The following is a 25,552-nucleotide window of genomic DNA, read 5'->3' as shown; positions in this document are numbered from 1 at the left end:
TTACTAATACAGCTCCTATTACTAATACAGCTCCTATTACTAATACAGCTCCTATTACTAATACAGCTCCTATTATTAATACAGCTCCTATTACTAATACAGCTCCTATTACTAATACAGCTCCTATTATTAATACAGCTCCTATTACTAATACAGCTCCTATTACTAATACAGCTCCTATTACTAATACAGCTCCTATTATTAATACAGCTCCTACAGCTCCTATTACTAATACAGCTCCTATTACTAATACAGCTCCTATTACTAATACAGCTCCTATTACTAATACAGCTCCTATTATTAATACAGCTCCTATTACTAATACAGGTCCTATTACTAATACAGCTCCTACAGCTCCTATTACTAATACAGCTCCTATTACTAATACAGCTCCTATTACTAATACAGCTCCTACAGCTCCTATTACTAATACAGCTCCTATTACTAATACAGCTCCTATTACTAATACAGCTCCTACAGCTCCTATTACTAATACAGCTCCTATTACTAATACAGCTCCTACAGCTCCTATTATTAATACAGCTCCTATTACTAATACAGCTCCTATTATTAATACAGCTCCTATTACTAATACAGCTCCTATTACTAATACAGCTCCTATTATTAATACAGCTCCTATTACTAATACAGCTCCTATTATTAATACAGCTCCTATTATTAATACAGCTCCTATTACTAATACTGCTCCTATTATTAATACAGAGAGATGACTATAGATCTATATAGTCTAGATCACTATAGATATATATACTGATTAGACGGGACAGGTTGTCTGTGAACTGGTTGTGAAATGGGTCTTTCCTGCAGGTCTAAGTTGTCTAGATCCTGGTAAGCAGCTGGTCCAGGGCTTGGCTGGACTCAGAGTCTGTCTGGAGGGACATCTCCTCTGCTAGCACACTCCTCTGGAAGTCCTGCAGGGAGAGAGACATCATCACACATGCTCAGATCACATCACTTCAGTGAATCTAATGGTGGCAAATCCCTGCTACTCCTGAACCACAGTATGAATAAATGGTACCAGTCTTTGGTACATAAACCCTCAATGTCCCTGCTACTCCTGAACCACAGTATGGATAAATGGTATCAGTCTTTGGTACATACACCCTCAATGTCCCTGCTACTCCTGAACCACAGTATGGATAAATGGTACCAGTCTTTGGTACATCAACCCTCAATGTCCCTGCTACTCCTGAACCACAGTATGGATAAATGGTACCAGTCTTTGGTACATCAACCCTCAATGTCCCTGCTACTCCTGAACCACAGTATGGATAAATGGTATCGGTCTTTGGTACATAAACCCCCAATGTCCCTGCTACTCCTGAACCACAGTATGGATAAATGGTATCAGTCTTTGCACCCTGTAGGTTGGGTTCTGATACGTAAGTCCTAATGTTCATGTTTGAAACATTAAATGTGTTTCTAGATCTCCTAAAGCTGTTCTTTGATGTTAACCTGAGGTATGTCCATGTTGTCCTCACAGCTTTCGATCAGCTGCAAAGGTTCAAATTTATTTGACATGGTGTTAACCTCTAGGAATGAATAGGTGTGTGTGAGGTGTGTGTGAGCGAGCCGTTGTGTGTGTGTGTGTGTGTGTGTGTGTGTGTGTTACCCTGAAGCAACGGAGTCGTGCCAGTCTTTCTCTGAGTCTTTGTTCCTGAGTGGAGGCCAACTCTGCTACATGATGACGCCACAGCTGCTCCTTTTCCTGACACACACACACACACACACACACACACACACACACACACACACAGGGGCATGTTACTCCTCTCTTCCCTCTTGATGGAAAGGGCTTGGTCTGACCCCTGACCTCTAAACCCTGACTCCTGACAGTTACATGCCTCAGCAGAGCCCGCCGGGATACTGTTTCCTGTGTGTGTGTGTGGCTGCTGCACAGATAGAGTTCTACATCTGGAAACTGTTCAATCAGAAATGCTCCTACCTTGTAATCTCTCCAAACATGTTTTGGCACCTCGTCAACAAGGAAGGAAGGAAGGAAGGAAGCTAGCTAGCTAGCTGGCTGGCTGGCTGGCTGGCTGGCTGGCTGGCTGGCTGGCTGGCTGGCTGGCTGGCTGGCTGGCTGGCTGGCTGGCTGGCTGGCTGGCTGGCTGGCTGGCTGGCTGGCTGGCTGGCTGGCTGGCTGGCTGGCTGGCTGGCTGGCTGGCTGGCTGGCTGGCTGGCTGGCTGGCTGGCTGGCTGGCTGGCTGGCTGGCTGGCTGGCTGGCTGGCTGGCTGGCTGGCTGGCTGGCTGGCTGGCTGGCTGGCTGGCTGGCTGGCTGGCTGGCTGGCTGGCTGGCTGGCTGGCTGGCTGGCTGGCTGGCTGGCTGGCTGGCTGGCTGGCTGGCTGGCTGGCTGGCTGGCTGGCTGGCTGGCTGGCTGGCTGGCTGGCTGGCTGGCTGGCTGGCTGGCTGGCTGGCTGGCTGGCTGGCTGGCTGGCTGGCTGGCTGGCTGGCTGGCTGGCTGGCTGGCTGGCTGGCTGGCTGGCTGGCTGGCTGGCTGGCTGGCTGGCTGGCTGGCTGGCTGGCTGGCTGGCTGGCTGGCTGGCTGGCTGGCTGGCTGGCTGGCTGGCTGGCTGGCTGGCTGGCTGGCTGGCTGGCTGGCTGGCTGGCTGGCTGGCTGGCTGGCTGGCTGGCTGGCTGGCTGGCTGGCTGGCTGGCTGGCTGGCTGGCTGGCTGGCTGGCTGGCTGGCTGGCTGGCTGGCTGGCTGGCTGGCTGGCTGGCTGGCTGGCTGGCTGGCTGGCTGGCTGGCTGGCTGGCTGGCTGGCTGGCTGGCTGGCTGGCTGGCTGGCTGGCTGGCTGGCTGGCTGGCTGGCTGGCTGGCTGGCTGGCTGGCTGGCTGGCTGGCTGGCTGGCTGGCTGGCTGGCTGGCTGGCTGGCTGGCTGGCTGGCTGGCTGGCTGGCTGGCTGGCTGGCTGGCTGGCTGGCTGGCTGGCTGGCTGGCTGGCTGGCTGGCTGGCTGGCTGGCTGGCTGGCTGGCTGGCTGGCTGGCTGGCTGGCTGGCTGGCTGGCTGGCTGGCTGGCTGGCTGGCTGGCTGGCTGGCTGGCTGGCTGGCTGGCTGGCTGGCTGGCTGGCTGGCTGGCTGGCTGGCTGGCTGGCTGGCTGGCTGGCTGGCTGGCTGGCTGGCTGTATTGAAGTGGCTTGTTGTATTTAGGTGTCTATGGTTGATAGATGAGAATGGCTGGAAATGAAACAAACATGATGGCCAAGGCCAGACACACTGTGTGACTTATGTAAGTCTGAAGCTCCATCAGTTTGTTGATACATGTGGTTGCAGGCAGCCAGTGATGTGGACAGTCAGTGATGTATAAAGCCTGTTATGTGGACAGTCAGTGATGTGGACAGCCAGTGATATATAAAGCCAGTGATCATTGTTGATACATGTGGTTCTATATAGAGAGAGAGTTCTGTCAGTCTGTAGCTCCATCAGTTTGTTGATACATGTGGTTGCAGGCAGCCAGTGATGCAGAGAGCCAGTGATGTGGACAGCCAGTGATGTATAAAGCCTGTTATGTAGACAGTCAGTGATATGTACAGCCAGTGATATATAAAGCCAATGATGTGGACAGTAAGTGATGTATAAAGCCAGTGATGTATAAAGCCAGTGATGTGGACAGTCAGTGATGTGGACAGTCAGTGATGTGGACAGCCAGTGATGTGGACAGCCAGTGATGCAGAGACACAGCGGAAGCAACCACAACAGCATGCTTGTTTCACATGCACCTATGCACAGACACAGCCTGTTAGAGAGTAGACTGCTCTCAGCTCGCAGCGTGTGTGAGTGTCTGCTGTGAGGCAGCAGCTCCAGCCCCGGGTCAGTTGTTTGGTTGAGGACAGGAACAGAGTCTCACAGTGAACCGTGCTAAACGACCATCGCTACGACGCAAATCACCTTCAGTTACTGCAGCCTGGCTTCATGGCAGTGTTGAGGGATGTGAGGTTATTAAAAGGCTCTATGTGTGTGTTACCTTCCTACTCTCCTCCAGGTCTCGGATTCTGTCCTGCTCCTGCTGCACTCGCTCCCGACGCCGCCGCACCTGGCAACCATAGGAAGCTACATCACAGGAACTTACATCACAGGAAGTTACATTGCACTGCTGCAGTTATGAACCAGTAAAATCAGAAAGGGCCAGAGAAAACCCCTAGTTTACGAAACCCAGTTAGGGTAATCTCAGGTAGATATCCACCCTCTCCTAGAGAGAGATAGAGGTATATACTCACCCTCTCCTAGAGAGATAGAGGTATATACTCACCCTCTCCTATAGAGATAGAGGTATATACTCACCCTCTCCTAGAGAGATAGAGGTATATACTCACCCTCTCCTAGAGAGATAGAGGTGGCTCTCAAGAGAAGACAGGCTATGTGCTCACTGCCCACAAAATGAGGTGGAAACTGAGCTGCACTTCCTAACCTCCTGCCCAAGGTATGACCATATTAGAGAGACATATTTCCCTCAGATTACACAGATCCACAAAGAATTCGAAAACGAATCCAAATTTGAAAAACTCCCATATCTACTGGGTGAAATTCCACAGTGTGCCATCACAGCAGCAAGATTTGTGACCTGTTGCCACGAGAAAAGGGCAACCAGTGAAGAACACACACCATTGTAAATACAACCCATATTTATGCTTATTTATTTTATATTGTGTCCTTTAACCATTTGTACATTGTTAAAACACTGTATATATATATATGACATTTGTAAAGTCTTTACTGTTTTGAAACCTCTGTATGTGTAATGTTTACTGTTAATTTTTGTTGTTTTTCACTTTATATATTCACTTTGTATGTTGTCTACCTCACTTGCTTTGGCAATGTTAACACATGTTTCCCATGCCAATAAAGCCCTTGAATTGAATTGAATTGAATAGAGGTAGATGTCCACCCTCTCCTAGAGAGATAGAGGTATATATTCACCCTCTCCTAGAGAGATAGAGGTATATACTCACCCTCTCCTAGAGAGATAGAGGTAGATGTCCACCCTCTCCTAGAGAGATAGAGGTAGATGTCCACCCTCTCCTAGAGAGATAGAGGTATATATTCACCCTCTCCTAGAGAGATAGAGGTAGATGTCCACCCTCTCCTAGAGAGATAGAGGTATATATTCACCCTCTCCTAGAGAGATAGAGGTATATACTCACCCTCTCCTAGAGAGATAGAGGTAGATGTCCACCCTCTCCTAGAGAGATAGAGGTAGATGTCCACCCTCTCCTAGAGAGATAGAGGTATATATTCACCCTCTCCTAGAGAGATAGAGGTATATACTCACCCTCTCCTAGAGAGATAGAGGTAGATGTCCACCCTCTCCTAGAGAGATAGAGGTAGATGTCCACCCTCTCCTAGAGAGAGAGATAGAGGTAGATGTCCACGCTCTCCTAGAGAGAGAGATATAGGTAGATGTCCACGCTCTCCTAGAGAGAGAGAGATAGAGGTATATATTCACGCTCTCCTAGAGAGAGAGATAGAGGTATATATTCACCCTCTCCTAGAGAGAGAGATAGAGGTAGATACTCACCCTCTCCTAGAGAGATAGAGGTAGATGTCCACGCTCTCCTAGAGAGATAGAGGTATATATTCACCCTCTCCTAGAGAGATAGAGGTAGATGACCACCCTCTCCTAGAGAGATAGAGGTATATACTCACCCTCTCCTAGAGAGATAGAGGTATATATTCACCCTCTCCTAGAGAGATAGAGGTAGATACTCACCCTCTCCTAGAGAGATAGAGGTAGATATCCACCCTCTCCTAGAGAGACAGAGGTATGTACTCACCCTCTCTACTTTGTCTTCCTTCCAGTCTTCTCCCAGCGTGTCTGTCTCCTTGTGGCTGTTCCCCTTCTCTCCCAGGAACGCATAGTCCTCCTCCTTACACATCCCTCTCATGGACTACAGAATGACATCATCACATCCCTCTCATGGACTACAGAATGACATCATCACATTCCCCCCATGGACTACAGAATGACATCATCACATCCCTCTCATGGACTATAGAATGACATCATCACATCCCCCTCACTGGGATGACATCTGTCACGTTCAAAACGGCTGGGACCTGGAATCTCGTAACTCGGAAATTTCAGACTCTAAAAAATGAGCTCTTACTTGGAAAAATTATTAGTCAACCAACCAGTTGGTCAACCAACTCAGAATCTTGCTGCGTTTAAAACAGGAAACTCAGAAAAATGCAAGGTCAAATCATGACTTCAGTGATCTTCAGGTCGGAAAGTTTGAGCTATAGAAAGAAGCCTGAGTTCCCGAGTTGGAACTTTGAGTGGGATGACAGTGTTTTTTTCCTGAGTTCCCGAGTTGGAACTTTGAGTGGGATGACAGTGTTCTTTTCCTGAGTTCCCGAGTTCCCGAGTTGAAACTTTGAGTGGGATGACAGTGTTTTTTTCCTGAGTTCCCGAGTTGGAACTTTGAGTGGGATGACAGTGTTCTTTTCCTGAGTTCCCAGTTGGAACTTTGAGTGGGATGACAGTGTTTTTTTCCTGAGTTCCCGAGTTAGAACTTTGAGTGGGATGACAGTGTTTTTTTCCTGAGTTCCCGAGTTGGAACTTTGAGTGGGATGACAGTGTTTTTTTCCTGAGTTCCCGAGTTGGAACTTTGAGTGGGATGACAGTGTTTTTTTCAGAGTTCCCAGTTGTTTTGAACACGTCATGGTGCCACGTTCATATGCTAGTTAGAACTAGGAAACTCTGAAATATCCAACTTGCTGATACGTTGAAAGCTGCACGTGTATAACTGTAACCAGTTAACAATTCGTACATTTCAGAGTTTCCTAGTTCCGACTAGTACTTGAACGCAGCCATCCTCCTCGTGAACTACAGAACGACATCATGATCTAATAACATCCCCCTCGTGGACTACATAATGACATCATGATCTAATAACATCCCCCTCGTGAACTACAGAATGACATCATGATCTAATAACATCCCCCTCGTGGACTACATAATGACATCATGATCTCATTTCATCCCCCTCGTGAACTACAGAATGACATCATGATATCATAACATCCCCCTTGTGGACTACAGAATGACATCATGATCTCATATCCTCCCCCCATGGACTAGAGGAGGAGACTGATTGTGCTTTTAAGACAACTGGGAACTTAGGGGGGAAAAAAAGTTCAAATCATGATGTAAGTGATCTTCAGGTCAGAAGGTCGGAGCTCTAGAAAGATGCCTGAGTTCCCGCGTTGGAATTCCGAGTTGGATGACCGCTCAAAATGATTTGTCCCAGTTTGAGCTCATTTTTTCCAGAGTTCCCAGTTTGTCTTGAAGGCACTGAAGTCTTAGTGTACAAGAACCCAGGAGAGAACCATGTATGTCCCAGTGAGATGCACATGTCTTGTTAAAGTTGGACAACAGTTTACACTTACCTTAGACATGGGAATCCCTTCAAACTTAACAACATGGTCCATCCTGGACAGGAAGGACACAGTTACTACACACACAGCTACAGTTACTACAAAGTTACTACACACACAGCTACAGTTACTACACAGTTACTACACACACAGGTACAGTTACTACACACACAGCTACAGTTACTACACAGTTACTACACACACAGGTACAGTGAATACACAGTTACTACTACACACAGGTACAGTTAATACACAGTTACTACACACAGCTACAGTTACTACACAGTCACTAAACACACAGCTACAGTTACTACACACACAGCTACAGTTACTACACAGTTACTACACACACAGGTACAGTTACTACACAGTTACTACACACACAGCTACCGTTACTACACAGTTACTACACACACAGCTACAGTTACTACACACACAGCTACAGTTACTACACAGTTACTACACACACAGCTACAGTTACTACACACACAGATACAGTTACTACACAGTTACTACAAACACAGCTACCGTTACTACACAGTTACTACACACACAGCTACAGTTACTACACACACAGCTACAGTTACTACACAGTTACTACACACACAGGTACAGTTACTACACACACAGCTACAGTTACTACACAGTTACTACACACACAGGTACAGTTACTACACACACAGCTACAGTTACTACACAGTTACTACACACACAGCTACAGTTACTACACACACAGCTACAGTTACTACACAGTTACTACACACACAGCTACAGTTACTACACAGTTACTACACACACAGCTACCGTTACTACACAGTTACTACACACACAGGTCCAGTTACTACACACACAGCTACAGTTACTACACCGTTTCTACACACACAGGTACATTTACTACACACACAGCTACAGTTACTACACACACAATTACAGCTACTACACAGTTACTACACACACAGCTACAGTTACTACACAGTTACTACACACACAGCTACCGTTACTACACAGTTACTACACACACAGGTACAGTTACTACACAGTTTCTACATACACAGGTACAGTTACTACACAGTTACTACACACACAGCTACAGTTACTACACAGTTTCTACACACACAGGTACATTTACTACACACACAGCTACAGTTACTACACACACAATTACAGCTACTACACAGTTACTACACACACAGCTACAGTTACTACACAGTTACTACACACACAGCTACAGTTACTACACAGTTTCTACACACACAGGTACAGTTACTACACACACAGCTACAGTTACTAAACACACAGCTACAGTTACTACACACACAGCTACAGTTACTACACACACAGCTACAGTTACTACACACACAGCTACAGTTACTACACACACAGCTACAGTTACTAAACACACAGGTACAGTTACTACACACACAGCTACAGTTACTACACAGTCACTAAACACACAGCTACAGTTACTACACACACAGCTACAGTTACTACACAGTTACTACACACACAGCTACAGTTTCTACACAGTTACTACACACACAGCTACAGTTACTACACACACAGCTACAGTTACTACACAGTCACTAAACACTGCTACAGTTACTACACACACAGCTACAGTTACTACACAGTTACTACACACACAGCTACAGTTACTACACAGTTTCTACATACACAGGTACAGTTACTACACAGTTACTACACACACAGCTACAGTTACTACACACACAGCTACAGTTACTACACAGTTACTACACACAGGTACAGTTACTGCACACACAGCTACAGTTTCTACACACACAGCTACAGTTACTACACACACAGCTACAGTTACTACACAGTTTCTACACACACAGGTACAGTTACTACACACACAGCTACAGTTACTACACAGTTACTACACACACAGCTACCGTTACTACACAGTTACTACACACACAGGTACAGTTACTACGCACACAGGTACAGTTACTACACAGTTACTACACACACAGCTACAGTTTCTACACAGTTACTACACACAGGTACAGTTACTACACACACAGCTACAGTTACTACACAGTTACTACACACACAGGTACAGTTACTGCACACACAGCTACAGTTACTACACAGTTACTACACACAGGTACAGTTACTGCACACACAGCTACAGTTTCTACACAGTTACTACACACACAGCTACAGTTACTACACACACAGCTACAGTTACTACACACACAGGTACAGTTACTAAACACACAGCTACAGTTACTACACACACAGCTACAGTTACTACACAGTTACTGCACACACAGCTACAGTTTCTACACACACAGCTACAGTTACTACACAGTTTCTACACACACAGGTACAGTTACTACACACACAGCTACAGTTACTACACAGTTACTACACACACAGCTACCGTTACTACACAGTTACTACACACACAGGTACAGTTACTACACACACAGGTACAGTTACTACACAGTTACTACACACACAGCTACAGTTTCTACACAGTTACTACACACAGGTACAGTTACTACACACACAGCTACAGTTACTACACAGTTACTACACACACAGGTACAGTTACTGCACACACAGCTACAGTTACTACACAGTTACTACACACAGGTACAGTTACTGCACACACAGCTACAGTTTCTACACAGTTACTACACACACAGCTACAGTTACTACACACACAGCTACAGTTACTAAACACACACAGGTACAGTTACTACACACACAGCTACAGTTACTACACACACAGCTACAGTTACTACACACACAGCTACAGTTACTACACACACAGCTACAGTTACTACACACACAGCTACAGTTACTAAACACACAGCTACAGTTACTACACACAGGTACAGTTACTGCACACACAGCTACAGTTTCTACACAGTTACTACACACACAGCTACAGTTACTACACACACAGCTACAGTTACTAAACACACAGCTACAGTTACTACACACACAGCTACAGTTACTACACACACAGCTACAGTTACTACACACACAGCTACAGTTACTACACAGTTACTACACACAGGTACAGTTACTGCACACACAGCTACAGTTTCTACACACACAGCTACAGTTACTACACACACAGCTACAGTTACTACACAGTTACTACACACACAGCTACAGTTACTACACAGTTACTACACACAGGTACAGTTACTGCACACACAGCTACAGTTACTACACACACAGCTACAGTTACTACACAGTTACTACACACACAGCTACAGTTACTGCACACACAGCTACAGTTACTACACAGTTACTACACACAGCTACAGTTACTACACACACAGCTACAGTTACTACACAGTTACTACACACACAGCTACCGTTACTACACACACAGCTACAGTTTCTACACACAGCTACAGTCACTAAACACACAGCTACAGTTACTACACACACAGCTACAGTTACTACACAGTTACTACACACACAGCTACAGTTACTACACAGTTACTACACACAGGTACAGTTACTGCACACACAGCTACAGTTACTACACACACAGCTACAGTTACTACACAGTTACTACACACACAGCTACAGTTACTGCACACACAGCTACAGTTACTACACAGTTACTACACACAGCTACAGTTACTACACACACAGCTACAGTTACTACACACACACAGCTACAGTTACTACACACACAGCTACAGTTTCTACACACAGCTACAGTCACTAAACACACAGCTACAGTTACTACACACACAGCTACAGTTACTGCACACACAGCTACAGTTACTAAACACACAGCTACAGTTACTACACAGTTTCTACACACACAGGTACAGTTACTACACAGTTACTACACACAGGTACAGTTACTGCACACACAGGTACAGTTACTACACAGTTACTACACACACAGCTACAGTTACTACACACACAGCTACAGTTACTACACAGTTACTACACACACAGCTACAGTTACTACACACACAGCTACAGTTACTACACAGTTACTACACACACAGCTACAGTTACTACACACACAGCTACAGTTACTACACACACACAGCTACAGTTACTACACACACACGGCTACAGTTAATACACAGTTAGTACAGTTGACATATTGCAGTAAACTTTACACACACACATGCTCCCCAGTTAGCATATACAGTGCCTTGCGAAAGTATTCGGCCCCCTTGAACTTTGCGACCTTTTGCCACATTTCAGGCTTCAAACATAAAGATATAAAACTGTATTTTTTGTGAAGAATCAACAACAAGTGGGACACAATCATGAAGTGGAACGACATTTATTGGATATTTCAAACTTTTTTAACAAATCAAAAACTGAAAAATTGGGCGTGCAAAATTATTCAGCCCCCTTAAGTTAATACTTTGTAGCGCCACATTTTGCTGCGATTACAGCTGTAAGTCGCTTGGGGTATGTCTCTATCAGTTTTGCACATCGAGAGACTGACATTTTTTTCCCATTCCTCCTTGCAAAACAGCTCGAGCTCAGTGAGGTTGGATGGAGAGCATTTGTGAACAGCAGTTTTCAGTTCTTTCCACAGATTCTCGATTGGATTCAGGTCTGGACTTTGACTTGGCCATTCTAACACCTGGATATGTTTATTTTTGAACCATTCCATTGTAGATTTTGCTTTATGTTTTGGATCATTGTCTTGTTGGAAGACAAATCTCCGTCCCAGTCTCAGGTCTTTTGTAGACTCCATCAGGTTTTCTCCCAGAATGGTCCTGTATTTGGCTCCATCCATCTTCCCATCAATTTTAACCATCTTCCCTGTCCCTGCTGAAGAAAAGCAGACCCAAACCATGATGCTGCCACCACCATGTTTGACAGTGGGGATGGTGTGTTCAGCTGTGTTGCTTTTACGCCAAACATAACATTTTGCATTGTTGCCAAAATGTTCAATTTTGGTTTCATCTGACCAGAGCACCTTCTTCCACATGTTTGGTGTGTCTCCCAGGTGGCTTGTGGCAAACTTTAACCGACACTTTTTATGGATATCTTTAAGAAATGGCTTTCTTCTTGCCACTCTTCCATAAAGGCCAGATTTGTGCAATATACGACTGATTGTTGTCCTATGGACAGAGTCTCCCACCTCAGCTGTAGATCTCTGCAGTTCATCCAGAGTGATCATGGGCCTCTTGGCTGCATCTCTGATCAGTCTTCTCCTTGTATGAGCTGAAAGTTTAGAGGGACGGCCAGGTCTTGGTAGATTTGCAGTGGTCTGATACTCCTTCCATTTCAATATTATCGCTTGCACAGTGCTCCTTGGGATGTTTAAAGCTTGGGAAATGTTTTTGTATCCACATCCGGCTTTAAACTTCTTCACAACAGTATCTCGGACCTGCCTGGTGTTCCTTGTTCTTCATGATGTTCTCTGCGCTTTTAACGGACCTCTGAGACTATCACAGTGCAGGTGCATTTATACGGAGACTTGATTACACACAGGTGGATTGTATTTATCATCATTAGTCATTTAGGTCAACATTGGATAATTCAGAGATCCTCACTGAACTTCTGGAGAGAGTTTGCTGCACTGAAAGTAAAGGGGCTGAATAATTTTGCACGCCCAATTTTTCAGTTTTTGATTTGTTAAGAAAGTTTGAAATATCCAATAAATGTCGTTCCACTTCATGATTGTGTCCCACTTGTTGTTGATTCTTCACAAAAAAATACAGTTTTATATCTTTGTTTGAAGCCTGAAATGTGGCAAAAGGTCGCAAAGTTCAAGGGGGGCGAATACTTTCGCAAGGCACTGTACATAGTTAAACACACACACACACACACACACACACACACACACACACACACACACACACACACACACACACACACACACACACACACACACACACACACACAGTTGGTAAATTCACAGTTAAACACTAATAGTTAGTTACCATGCCAACAGCTCCACACTCAGTCACATTAAACCTTCTCACACAATACTCATTGTCTATTAGTACTACTAATTTAAGACTACTAAGTCAAATAGAATATGTTATTTGCATTTGTTCCAGTATTGTCCTACTATAAGCTACTGTCCTAGTTAAGGCAGTCAGATGCACTGACCTGAGGCCTGGTCTGGTAGGCTGCAGCCTTCTGTGTCTCTGTAGAGTCCTCTGGTCTGTCTCTCTGTGTGTCCGTAGAGTCCTCTGGTCTGTCTCTCTGTGTCTCTGTAGAGTCCTCTGGTCTGTCTCTCTGTAGAGTCCTCTGGTCCGTCTCTCTGTGTGATGTCCCGTTGTTTGTCCACTGATCATTATTATAGCCAGGGTGTCCACTGATCCTCCCATGTTACAGCGTGACCACACGTCTCAGAGATGGCAGCTATTTCAGCAGCGACCTGTCAGAAGTGGCACTCTCCCACTAATAAAGAAACGCTGTCACGGGGTGACTGATGGAGCTGCTGGGGGTATCGTTCCACCACGGGGTGACTGATGGAGCTGCTGGGGTGTCGTTCCACCACGGGGTGACTGATGGAGCTGCTGGGGGTGTCGTTCCACCACGGGGTGACTGATGGAGCTGCTGGGGGTGTCGTTCCACCACGGGGTGACTGATGGAGCTGCTGGGGTGTCGTGTCACCACGGGATGACTGATGGAGCTGCTGGGGGTGTCGTTCCACCACGGGGTGACTGATGGAGCTGCTGGGGTGTCGTTCCACCACGGGGTGACTGATGGAGCTGCTGGGGGTGTCGTTCCACCACGGGGTGACTGATGGAGCTGCTGGGGTGTCGTTCCACCACGGGGTGACTGATGGAGCTGCTGGGGGTGTCGTTCCACCACGGGGTGACTGATGGAGCTGCTGGGGTGTCGTTCCACCACGGGGTGACTGATGGAGCTGCTGGGGTGTCGTTCCACCACGGGGTGACTGATGGAGCTGCTGGGGGTGTCGTTCCACCACGGGGTGACTGATGGAGCTGCTGGGAGTGTCGTTCCACCACGGGGTGACTGATGGAGCTGCTGGGGTGTCGTTCCACCACGGGGTGACTGATGGAGCTGCTGGGGTGTCGTTCCACCACGGGGTGACTGATGGAGCTGCTGGGGGTGTCGTTCCACCACGGGGTGACTGATGGAGCTGCTGGGGTGTCGTTCCACCACGGGGTGACTGATGGAGCTGCCGGGGTGTCGTTCCACCACGGGGTGACTGATGGAGCTGCTGGGGTGTCGTTCCACCACGGGGTGACTGATGGAGCTGCTGGGGGTGTCGTTCCACCACGGGGTGACTGATGGAGCTGCTGGGGGTGTCGTTCCACCACGGGGTGACTGATGGAGCTGCTGGGGTGTCGTTCCACCACGGGGTGACTGATGGAGCTGCTGGGGTGTCGTTCCACCACGGGGTGACTGATGGAGCTGCTGGGGGTGTCGTTCCACCACGGGGTGACTGATGGAGCTGCTGGGGTGTCGTTCCACCACGGGGTGACTGATGGAGCTGCTGGGGTGTCGTTCCACCACGGGGTGACTGATGGAGCTGCTGGGGTGTCGTTCCACCACGGGGTGACTGATGGAGCTGCTGGGGGTGTCGTTCCACCACGGGGTGACTGATGGAGCTGCTGGGGGTGTCGTTCCACCACAGGGTGACTGATGGAGCTGCTGGGGGTGTCGTTCCACCACGGGGTGACTGATGGAGCTGCTGGGGTGTCGTTCCACCACGGGGTGACTGATGGAGCTGCTGGGGGTATCGTTCCACCACGGGGTGACTGATGGAGCTGCTGGGGGTGTCATGCCACCACGGGGTGGCTGATGGAGCTGCTGGGGGTGTCGTTCCACCACGGGGTGACTGATGGAGCTGCTGGGGTGTCGTTCCACCACGGGGTGACTGATGGAGCTGCTGGGGGTGTCGTGCCACCACGGGGTGACTGATGGAGCTGCTGGGGGTGTCGTTCCACCACGGGGTGACTGATGGAGCTGCTGGGGTGTCGTTCCACCACGGGGTGACTGATGGAGCTGCTGGGGGTGTCGTTCCACCACGGGGTGACTGATGGAGCTGCTGGGGGTGTCGTGCCACCACGAGGTGACTGATGGAGCTGCTGGGGGTGTCATTCCACCACGGGGTGACTGATGGAGCTGCTGGGGGTGTCGTTCCACCACGGGGTGACTGATGGAGCTGCTGGGGGTGTCATGCCACCACGGGGTGACTGATGGAGCTGCTGGGGGTGTCAATACTCTTCCCTGAGGCTCTGATGGGGGGGTTGGGTGTCATGTCAGCTGGGGGGACTGTTGTCATGTTTGTGTTGTTTTCCAGACCTGGGTACCACCCCCTACAGAATGTGCCTGGGCTGGCAGTGATTTACCCATGAGGTCACCATTCAAGCCTCAGTAACACAAGAAGAGGAAAGGACAGGAGAGAGGGATCACTGGCCTAGAAGAGGACACAACAGGAGAGATAGGGATCACTGGCCTAGAAGAGGACACGACAGGAGAGAGAGGGATCACTGGCCTAGAAGAGGACACAACAGGAGAGAGAGGGATCAATGGCCTAGAAGAGGACACAACAGGAGAGAGAGGGATCACTGGCCTAGAAGAGGACACAACAGGAGAGAGGGATCACTGGCCTAGAAGAGGACACAACAGGAGAGAGAGGGATCACTGGCCTAGAAGAGGACACAACAGGAGAGAGGGATCATTGGCATAGAAGAGGACACAACAGGAGAGAGAGGGATCACTGGCCTAGAAGAGGACACAACAGGAGAGAGAGGGATCACTGGCCTAGAAGAGGACACAACAGGAGAGAGGGATCACTGGCCTAGAAGAGGACACAACAGGAGAGAGGGATCACTGGCATAGAAGAGGACACAACAGGAGAGAGAGGGATCACTGGCCTAGAAGAGGACACAACAGGAGAGAGGGATCACTGGCCTAGAAGAGGACACAACAGGAGAGAGAGGGATCACTGGCCTAGAAGAGGACACAACAGGAGAGAGGGATCACTGGCCTAGAAGAGGACACAACAGGAGAGAGAGGGATCACTGGCCTAGATGAGGACACAACAGGAGAGAGGGATCACTGGCATAGAAGAGGACACAACAGGAGAGAGAGGGATCACTGGCCTAGAAGAGGACACAACAGGAGAGAGGGATCACTGGCCTAGAAGAGGACACAACAGGAGAGAGAGGGATCACTGGCCTAGAAGAGGACACAACAGGAGAGAGGGATCACTGGCCTAGAAGAGGACACAACAGGAGAGAGAGGGATCACTGGCCTAGAAGAGGACACAACAGGAGAGAGGGATCAATGGCCTAGAAGACAAGAAAAAAAAAAAGAAGACAGACGCCTCTCAGAGAGTTGTCTTCTTTAACTGTTGTCAGGAGGGAGTCTTGACAGGGATGAGTGTTAACTCTCTGAGAGGCTTTATCTGTTGTCAGGAGGGAGTCTTGACAGGGATGGGTGTTAACTCTCTGAGAGGCTTTAACTGTTGTCAGGAGGGAGTCTTGACAGGGATGAGTGTTAACTCTCTGAGAGGCTTTATCTGTTGTCAGGAGGGAGTCTTGACAGGGATGGGTGTTAACTCTCTGAGAGGCTTTAACTGTTGTCAGGAGGGAGTCTTGACAGGGATGAGTGTTAACTCTCTGAGAGGCTTTATCTGTTGTCAGGAGGGAGTCTTGACAGGGATGGGTGTTAACTCTCTGAGAGGCTTTAACTGTTGTCAGGAGGGAGTCTTGACAGGGATGAGTGTTAACTCTCTGAGAGGCTTTATCTGTTGTCAGGAGGGAGTCTTGACAGGGATGGGTGTTAACTCTCTGAGAGGCTTTAACTGTTGTCAGGAGGGAGTCTTGACAGGGATGAGTGTTAACTCTCTGAGAGGCTTCATCTGTTGTCAGGAGGGAGTCTTGACAGGGATGAGTGTTAACTCTCTGAGAGTCTTTATCTGTTGTCAGGAGGGAGTCTTGACAGGGATGAGTGATAACTCTCTGAGAGGCTTATGTCTTCTTTAACTGTTGTCAGGAGGGAGTCTTGACAGGGATGAGTGTTAACTCTCTGAGAGGCTTTCACTGTTGTCAGGAGGGAGTCTTGACAGGGATGAGTGTTAACTCACTGAGTGGCTTCAACTGTTGTCAGGAGGGAGTCTTGACAGGGATGAGTGTTAACTCGCTGAGAGGCTTATGTCTTCTTTAACTGTTGTCAGGAGGGAGTCTTGACAGGGATGAGTGTTAACTCTCTGAGAAGCTTTAACTGTTGTCAGGAGGGAGTCTTGACAGGGATGAGTGTTAACTCTCTGAGAGGCTTATGTCTTCTTTATCTGTTGTCAGGAGGGAGTCTTGACAGGGATGAGTGTTCACTTTCTGAGAGGCTTTAACTGTTGTCAGGAGGGAGTCTTGACAGGGATGCGTGTTAACTCTCTGAGAGGCTTATGTCTTCTTTATCTGTTGTCAGGAGGGAGTCTTGACAGGGATGAGTGTTAACTCTATGAGAGGCTTTCACTGTTGTCAGGAGGGAGTCTTGACAGGGACGAGTGTTAACTATCTGAGAGGCTTTAACTGTTGTCAGGAGGGAGTCTTGACAGGGATGAGTGTTAACTCTCTGAGAGGATTTAACTGTTGTCAGGAGGGAGTCTTGACAGGGATGAGTGTTAACTCTCTGAGAGGCTTTAACTGTTGTCAGGAGGGAGTCTTGACAGGGATGAGTGTTAACTCTCTGAGAGGCTTTAACTGTTGTCAGGAGGGAGTCTTGACAGGGATGAGTGATAACTCTCTGAGAGGCTTATGTCTTCTTTAACTGTTGTCAGGAGGGAGTCTTGACAGGGATGAGTGATAACTCTCTGAGAGGCTTATGTCTTCTTTAACTGTTGTCAGGAGGGAGTCTTGACAGGGATGAGTGTTAACTCTCTGAGAGGCTTTCACTGTTGTCAGGAGGGAGTCTTGACAGGGATGAGTGTTAACTCTCTGAGTGGCTTCAAATGTTGTCAGGAGGGAGTCTTGACAGGGATGAGTGTTAACTCGCTGAGAGGCTTATGTCTTCTTTAACTGTTGTCAGGAGGGAGTCTTGACAGGGATGAGTGTTAACTCTCTGAGAAGCTTTAACTGTTGTCAGGAGGGAGTCTTGACAGGGATGAGTGTTAACTCTCTGAGAGGCTTTAACTGTTGTCAGGAGGGAGTCTTGACAGGGATGAGTGTTAACTCTGAGAGGCTTATGTCTTCTTTATCTGTTGTCAGGAGGGAGTCTTGACAGGGATGAGTGTTCACTTTCTGAGAGGCTTTAACTGTTGTCAGGAGGGAGTCTTGACAGGGATGCGTGTTAACTCTCTGAGAGGCTTATGTCTTCTTTATCTGTTGTCAGGAGGGAGTCTTGACAGGGATGAGTGTTAACTCTATGAGAGGCTTTCACTGTTGTCAGGAGGGAGTCTTGACAGGGACGAGTGTTAACTATCTGAGAGGCTTTAACTGTTGTCAGGAGGGAGTCTTGACAGGGATGAGTGTTAACTCTCTGAGAGGATTTAACTATTGTCAGGAGGGAGTCTTGACAGGGATGAGTGTTAACTCTCTGAGAGGCTTTAACTGTTGTCAGGAGGGAGTCTTGACAGGGATGAGTGTTAACTCTCTGAGAGGCTTTAACTGTTGTCATGAGGGAGTCTTGACAGGGATGAGTGTTAACTCTCTGAGAGGCTTATGTCTTTTTTATCTGTTGTCAGGGCTATTCCAGGAAATACAGAGCACACAGGGTTAGCGTCCCAAAGAGCACCCTGTTCCCTAGGGGCCCTGTTCAAATGCTTCACACTCTATGGGGAATAGGGTGCTTTAGAGCCCTGGTCAACAGTAGTGCACTATATAGGGAATAGGGTGCCATTTGGGACGTAATCTAAGACTTCACACTCATGATATTTATAGACAGACAACTTGTGTTGTTGCTCACTGCTGCTGGACTTCCTGTTCCTGCTGTGGGCGGGGGGGTCCGAGGATTGACGGGGGGAGCCCAATTCCCAACTCAGCAGGACTGCATCCTGGAGCGATGTTTGTCCAAATCTCTGGCCTCGTTCCGCTGGGCAGGACTGGAGCTGGGGGAGAGAGCCTGGGGTTGGTCTAGGTGAGAGGGGATGTGGCTGGGTTAGGTAAACATACTGATGGGGAGGAGGAGTTGGGCTGGGTCAGGCTGGGGGAGAGAGCCTGGGGTTGGTCTAGGTGAGAGGGGATGTGGCTGGGTCAGGCTGGGGGAGAGAGCCTGGGGTTGGTCTTGGTGAGAGGGGATCTCCCTCTCTACCTCTCTCTCTACCTCCCTCTCTACCTCTCTCTACCTCCCTCTCCCCTCTACCTCTCCCTCTATCTCCCTCTCTACCTCCCTCTCTACCTACAGTTGAAGTCAGAAGTACATACACTTAGGTTGGAGTCATTAAAACTCATTTTTCAACCACTCCACAAATGTCTTGTTAACAAACTATAGTTTCGGCAAGTCGGTTAGGACATCTACTTTGTACATGACACAAGTAATTTTTACAACAATTATTTACAGACAAATTATTTCACTTATAATTCACTGTATCACAATTCCAGTGGGTCAGAAGTTTGCATACACTGAGTTGACTGTGCCTTTAAACAGCTTGGAACATTCCAGAAAATTATGTCATGGCTTTAGAAGCTTCTGATAGGCTAATTGACATAATTTGAGTCAATTGGAGGTGTACCTGTGGATGTATTTCAAGGCCTACCTTCATACTCAGTGTCTCTTTACTTGACATCATGGGAAAATCAAAAGAAATCAGCCAAGATCTCAGAAAATAAATGTAGACCTCCACAAGTCTGGTTCATCCTTGGGAGTAATTTCCAAATGCCTGAAGGTACTACGTTCATCTGTACAAACAATAGTAAGCAAGTTTAAACACCATGGGATGACGCAGCCATCATACCGCTCAGGAAGGAGACGCGTTCTGTCTACTCGAGAAAAGTGCAAATCAATCCCAGAACAACAGCAAAGGACCTTGTGAAGATGCTGGAGGAAACAGGTACAAAAGTATCTATATCCACAGTAAAACGAGTCCTATATCAACACAACCTGAAAGGCCGCTCAGCAAGGAAGAAGCCACTGCTCCTAAACCACCATATAAAAGCCAGACTACGGTTTGCAACGGCACATGGAGACAAAGATCGTACGTTTTGGAGAAATGTCCTCTGGTCTGATGAAACTAAAATAGAACTGTTTGGCCATGATGACCATCGTTATGTTTGGAGGAAAAAGGGGGAGGCCTGCAAGCCTAAGAACACCATCCGAACCGTGAAGCACGGGGGTGGCAGCGCTTTGCTGCAGGAGGGACTGGTTGTCACGTTCTGACCATCGTTCTTGTGTGTTTTCCTTGTTTTAGTGATGGTCAGGACGTGAGCTGGGTGGGCATTCTATGTTGTGTGTCTGGTTTGTCTATTTCTGTGTTTGGCCTGATACGGTTCTCAATCAGAGGCAGGTGTTAGTCATTGTCTCTGATTGGGAACCATATTTAGGTAGCCTGTTTTGTGTGGGGTTTTGTGGGTGATTGTTCCTGTCTTTGTGGCACCAGATAGGACTGTTTTGGTTTTTTCACGGTTCTTGTTTTTGTAGATTGTTGTACTTACATCTTTATTAAATATGCACAAAACTAACCACGATGCATCTTGGTCCGCCTCTCTTTCCCCAGAAGAAAACCGTTACACTGGTGCACTTCACAAAATAGACGGCATCATGAGGAAAGAAAATGATGTGGATATATTGAAGCAACATCTCAAGACATCAGTCAGGAAGTTAAAGCTTGGTCTTAAATGGCTCTTCCAAATGGACAATGACCCCAAGCATACGTCCAAAGTTGTGGTAAAATGGCTTAAGGACAACAAAGTCAAGGTATTGGAGTGGCCATTACAAAGCCCTGACCTCAATCCCATAGAATATTTGTGGACAGAACTGAAAAAGCGTTTGCGAGCAAGGAGGCCTACAAACCTGACTCAGTTACACCAGCTCTGTCAGGAGGAATGGGACAAAATTCACCCAACTTATTGTGGGAAGCTTGTGGAAGGCTACCCAAAACGTTTGACCCAAGTTAAACACTTACAGGCAATGCTTACAAATACTAATTGAGTGTATGTAAACTTCTGACCCACTAGGTATGTGATGAAAGAAATAAAAGCTGAAATAAATCATTCTCTACTATTATTCTGACATTTCACATTCTTAAAATAAAGTGGTGATCCCAACTGACCTAAAACAGGGATTATTTACTATGATTAAATGTCAGGAATTGTGAAAAACTGAGTTCAAATGTATTTGGCGAAGGTGTATGTAAACTTCTGACTTCAACTGTATCCCCCTCTCTCTTTCTCTCTCCCTCCTCCTCTCACCACCTCTCTTTCTTGATCTCCCTCTGGCTCGCTCTCACTCTCTCACTCACTCCCTCTCTTTGTCTCTCTCTCGCTCACTCCCTCTCTTTCTCTCTCTCTCTCTCACTCACTCACTCCCTCTCTTTGTCTCTCTCTGGCAGCCTCTCTCTCTCCCTTCCTCCCTCTCTGGCAGCCTCTCTCTCTCCCTCCCTCCCTCTCTGGCAGCCTCTCTCTCTCCCTTCCTCCCTCCCTCTCTGGCATCCTCTCTCTCTCCCTTCCTCCATCTCTGGCAGCCTCTCTCTCTCCCTTCCTCCCTCTCTGGCAGCCTCTCTCTCTCCCTTCCTCCCTCTCTGGCAGCCTCTCTCTCTCCCTTCCTCCCTCTCTGGCAGCCTCTCTCTCTCCCTCCCTTCCTTCCTCCCTCTCTGGCAGCCTCTCTCTCTCCCTCCCTTCCTTCCTCCCTCTCTGGCAGCCTCTCTCTCTCCCTCCCTTCCTTCCTCCCTCTCTGGCAGCCTCTCCCTCCCTCCCTCCCTCCCTCCCGCCCTCTTTCTGTCTCTGTCATTGGAACCTACTGCTGGACAGTCACAGACCCACAGGATGTAACTCAGTAATAACACACACAGGTAGAGACTGAGTTATAGAAAACATGGTCATGTTTATTCATGTTTCACCACACAGATGGACGGACAGACAGACAGACAGACAGATGGGCTGTGAGTCCTGATCTGTTGGCGAGGGTAGAGTCAAAGGGATAGCATCTGTAAGCTCTGCTCTGGGGTCAGTTCTCAGTAGAGTCAGATGAATAGAGGACAGAGTCTTTAAGCGCTGCTCTGGGGTCAGTTCTCAGTGTGTTTAACAGAACACTGTACTGTGATGGAGCAGGCTGGAGGTCAGGACAGCACCGGAGATTTACCCAATCAACTAAACATCCAGAAGTACAGAGTAAAAGACAGACAGAACACAGTACAGGCAGTATAGTCAGTTTACACCAGCCATCTAATAGGTCGCTAACAGAACTACTACCATCCAACAGACTCTTCACTAGAACTCATGTTTTGTCACGTTGACTTCAGTCCTACAGCCTGGATGGGGTTGGGGGGGGGGGGGGGGGGTCACGTATCCTTTAGCTGTCCTTAAATGTGCGATGTTTGGCACATTCTCCTCATTAAATAGCTGGGAACTCTAAAGAAGAAGAAAACAACATTCCTTGTCCAGGAAATGCATTGGATTCAGCACTGGAGGTTGTATGTGTCTCTAAACACCAAGTGGTTAGAAGCAGCCAGAGTGACATTGGGTTAGCATGGTAACAGCAGGGCACTCCAATGTCCTCCAAACCAACAGAAACCATGTGACAGAATATCCAATGGGTTCTAGAATCTACTACAGTGTCAACAATGGATGTAGGAGATCCTCTGTGTGTGGATACAGTTTCAGACCTGTCCAGGTGTATCGGTGGGTATTAGAGTGTATCGGTGGGTATTAGAGTGTATTAGAGTGTATCGGTGGGTATTAGAGTGTATCGGTGGGTATTAGAGTGTATTAAAGTGTATCGGTGGGTATTAAAGTGTATTAAAGTGTATCGGTGGGTATTAAAGTGTATCGGTGGGTATTAAAGTGTATTAAAGTGTATCGGTGGGTATTAAAGTGTATCGGTGGGTATTAAAGTGTATTAAAGTGTATCGGTGGGTATTAAAGTGTATCGGTGGGTATTAAAGTGTATTAAAGTGTATCGGTGGGTATTAAAGTGTATCGGTGGGTATTAAAGTGTATTAAAGTGTATCGGTGGGTATTAAAGTGTATTAAAGTGTATCGGTGGGTATTAAAGTGTATCGGTGGATATTAAAGTGTATTAAAGTGTATCGGTGGGTATTAAAGTGTATCGGTGGGTATTAAAGTGTATCTGTGGGTATTAAAGTGTATCGGTGGGTATTAAAGTGTATCGGTGGGTATTAAAGTGTATCTGTAGGTACTAAAGTGTATCGGTGGGTATTAAAGTGTATCGGTGGGAATTAAAGTGTATCGGTGGGTATTAAAGTGTATCTGTAGGTATTAAAGTGTATCGGTGGGTATTAAAGTGTATCGGTGGGTATTAAAGTGTATCGGTGGGTATTAAAGTGTATCGGTGGGTATTAAAGTGTATCTGTAGGTACTAAAGTGTATCGGTGGGTATTAAAGTGTATCGGTGGGAATTAAAGTGTATCGGTGGGTATTAAAGTGTATCTGTAGGTATTAAAGTGTATCGGTGGGTATTAAAGTGTATCGGTGGGTATTAAAGTGTATCGGTGGGTATTAAAGTGCATCTGTGGGTATTAAAGTGGATCGGTGGGTATTAAAGTGTATCGGTGGGTATTAAAGTGTATCGGTGGGTATTAAAGTGTATCGGTGGGTATTAAAGTGTGTCGGTGGGTATTAAAGTGTATCGGTGGGTATTAAAGTGTATTAAAGTGTATCTGTGGGTATTAAAGTGTATTAAAGTGTATCGGTGGGTATTAAAGTGTGTCGGTGGGTATTAAAGTGTATCGGTGGGTATTAAAGTGTATTAAAGTGTATCTGTGGGTATTAAAGTGTATTAAAGTGTATCGGTGGGTATTAAAGTGTGTCGGTGGGTATTAAAGTGTATCTGTGGGTATTAAAGTGTATCGGTGGGTATTAAAGTGTATCGGTGGGTATTAAAGTGTATGTGTGTATGACTGTGTAATAAATTGTACTGGTGTGTGTTGTAGATAGGCAGGGTGTAGGTCTGTGGGAGAACTCCTATCTGTAATGATGTGGGTGGTATAGGTCTGTGGGAGAACTCCTATCTGTAATGGTGTGGGTGGTATAGGTCTGTGGGAGAACTCCTATCTGTAATGGTGTGGGTGGTATAGGTCTGTGGGGGAACTCCTATCCTTAATGGTGTGGGTGGTATAGGTCTGTGGGAGAACTCCTATCTGTAATGGTGTGGGTGGTATGGGTCTGTTGGAGAACTCCTATCTGTAATGATGTGGGTGGTATAGGTATGTGGGGGAACTCCTATCCTTAATGGTGTGGGTGGTATAGGTCTGTGGGAGAACTCCTATCTGTAATGATGTGGGTGGTATAGGTATGTGGGGGAACTCCTATCCTTAATGGTGTGGGTGGTATAGGTCTGTGGGAGAACTCCTATCTGTAATGGTGTGGGTGGTATAGGTCTGTGGGAGAACTCCTATCTGTAATGGTGTGGGTGGTATGGGTCTGTTGGAGAACTCCTATCTGTAATGATGTGGGTGGTATAGGTATGTGGGGGAACTCCTATCCTTAATGGTGTGGGTGGTATAGGTCTGTGGGAGAACTCCTATCTGTAATGGTGTGGGTGGTATAGGTCTGTGGGAGAACTCCTATCTGTAATGGTGTGGGTGGTATAGGTCTGTGGGAGAACTCCTATCTGTAATGGTGTGGGTGGTATAGGTCTGTGGGAGAACTCCTATCTGTAATGGTGTGGGTGGTATAGGTCTGTGGGAGAACTCCTATCTGTAATGGTGTGGGTGGTATAGGTATGTGGGGGAACTCCTATCTGTAATGGTGTGGGTGGTATAGGTATGTGGGGGAACTCCTATCTGTAATGGTGTGGGTGGCCAGTTCTTCTCCAGCTGTTATCACAGGAGAACAATGCAACGATGATGTTCCACTCTATAGGTAATTGGTTCTAACCCCCTCTCTGTTCCACTCTATAGGTCATTGGTTCTAACCCCCTCTCTGTTCCACTCTATAGGTCATTGGTTCTAACCCCCTCTCTGTTCCACTCTATAGGTCATTGGTTCTAACCCCCTCTCTGTTCCACTCTATAGGTCATTGGTTCTAACCCCCTCTCTGTTCCACTCTATAGGCCATTGGTTCTAACCCCCTCTCTGT

General features: G+C 47.2%; 2 protein-coding genes across 2 annotated transcripts; both read right to left on the bottom strand.

Annotated features, from left to right (window-relative positions):
- Positions 1 to 839: 839 nt before the first annotated feature.
- Positions 840 to 13,772, bottom strand: LOC118936629. The gene is made up of 7 exons (XM_036972626.1): positions 13,491 to 13,772; positions 7,413 to 7,455; positions 5,798 to 5,911; positions 3,991 to 4,059; positions 3,086 to 3,180; positions 1,123 to 1,144; positions 840 to 932 (listed from the first exon to the last, which is right to left on the bottom strand). Exons 1-7 carry the CDS (start codon positions 13,709 to 13,711, stop codon positions 840 to 842), a joined length of 657 nt encoding a protein of 218 aa, XP_036828521.1. The 5' UTR covers positions 13,712 to 13,772.
- A 12-nt stretch (positions 13,773 to 13,784) lies between these two features.
- On the bottom strand, positions 13,785 to 15,458 carry LOC118947675 (polycystic kidney disease protein 1-like 3). Its single transcript, XM_036972625.1, has one exon. It carries the CDS (start codon positions 15,456 to 15,458, stop codon positions 13,785 to 13,787), a length of 1,674 nt encoding a protein of 557 aa, XP_036828520.1.
- Between the last annotated feature and the right edge of the window lie 10,094 nt (positions 15,459 to 25,552).

This window comes from Oncorhynchus mykiss, unplaced genomic scaffold, assembly GCF_013265735.2.
Source record: "Oncorhynchus mykiss isolate Arlee unplaced genomic scaffold, USDA_OmykA_1.1 un_scaffold_188, whole genome shotgun sequence".
In the NCBI taxonomy this organism is placed as follows: Eukaryota; Metazoa; Chordata; class Actinopteri; order Salmoniformes; family Salmonidae; genus Oncorhynchus; species Oncorhynchus mykiss.
This window is presented reverse-complemented; position numbering and strand designations above follow the sequence as displayed.

Bases quoted from the DNA above. Each gene is read 5' to 3' on its own strand.
- LOC118936629 (XM_036972626.1), bottom strand. From the start codon at position 13,711: ATGGGAGGATCAGTGGACACCCTGGCTATAATAATGATCAGTGGACAA. The intron at 4,060-5,797 runs GTGAGTACATAC...TATGGTTGCCAG, and splicing joins AGGAAGACAAAGTAGAGAGG to GTGCGGCGGCGTCGGGAGCG. The intron at 3,181-3,990 runs GTAACACACACA...TATCAACCATAG, and splicing joins ACCTGGAGGAGAGTAGGAAG to ACACCTAAATACAACAAGCC.
- LOC118947675 (XM_036972625.1), bottom strand. From the start codon at position 15,458: ATGACACCCCCAGCAGCTCCATCAGTCACCTCGTGGTGGCACGACACC.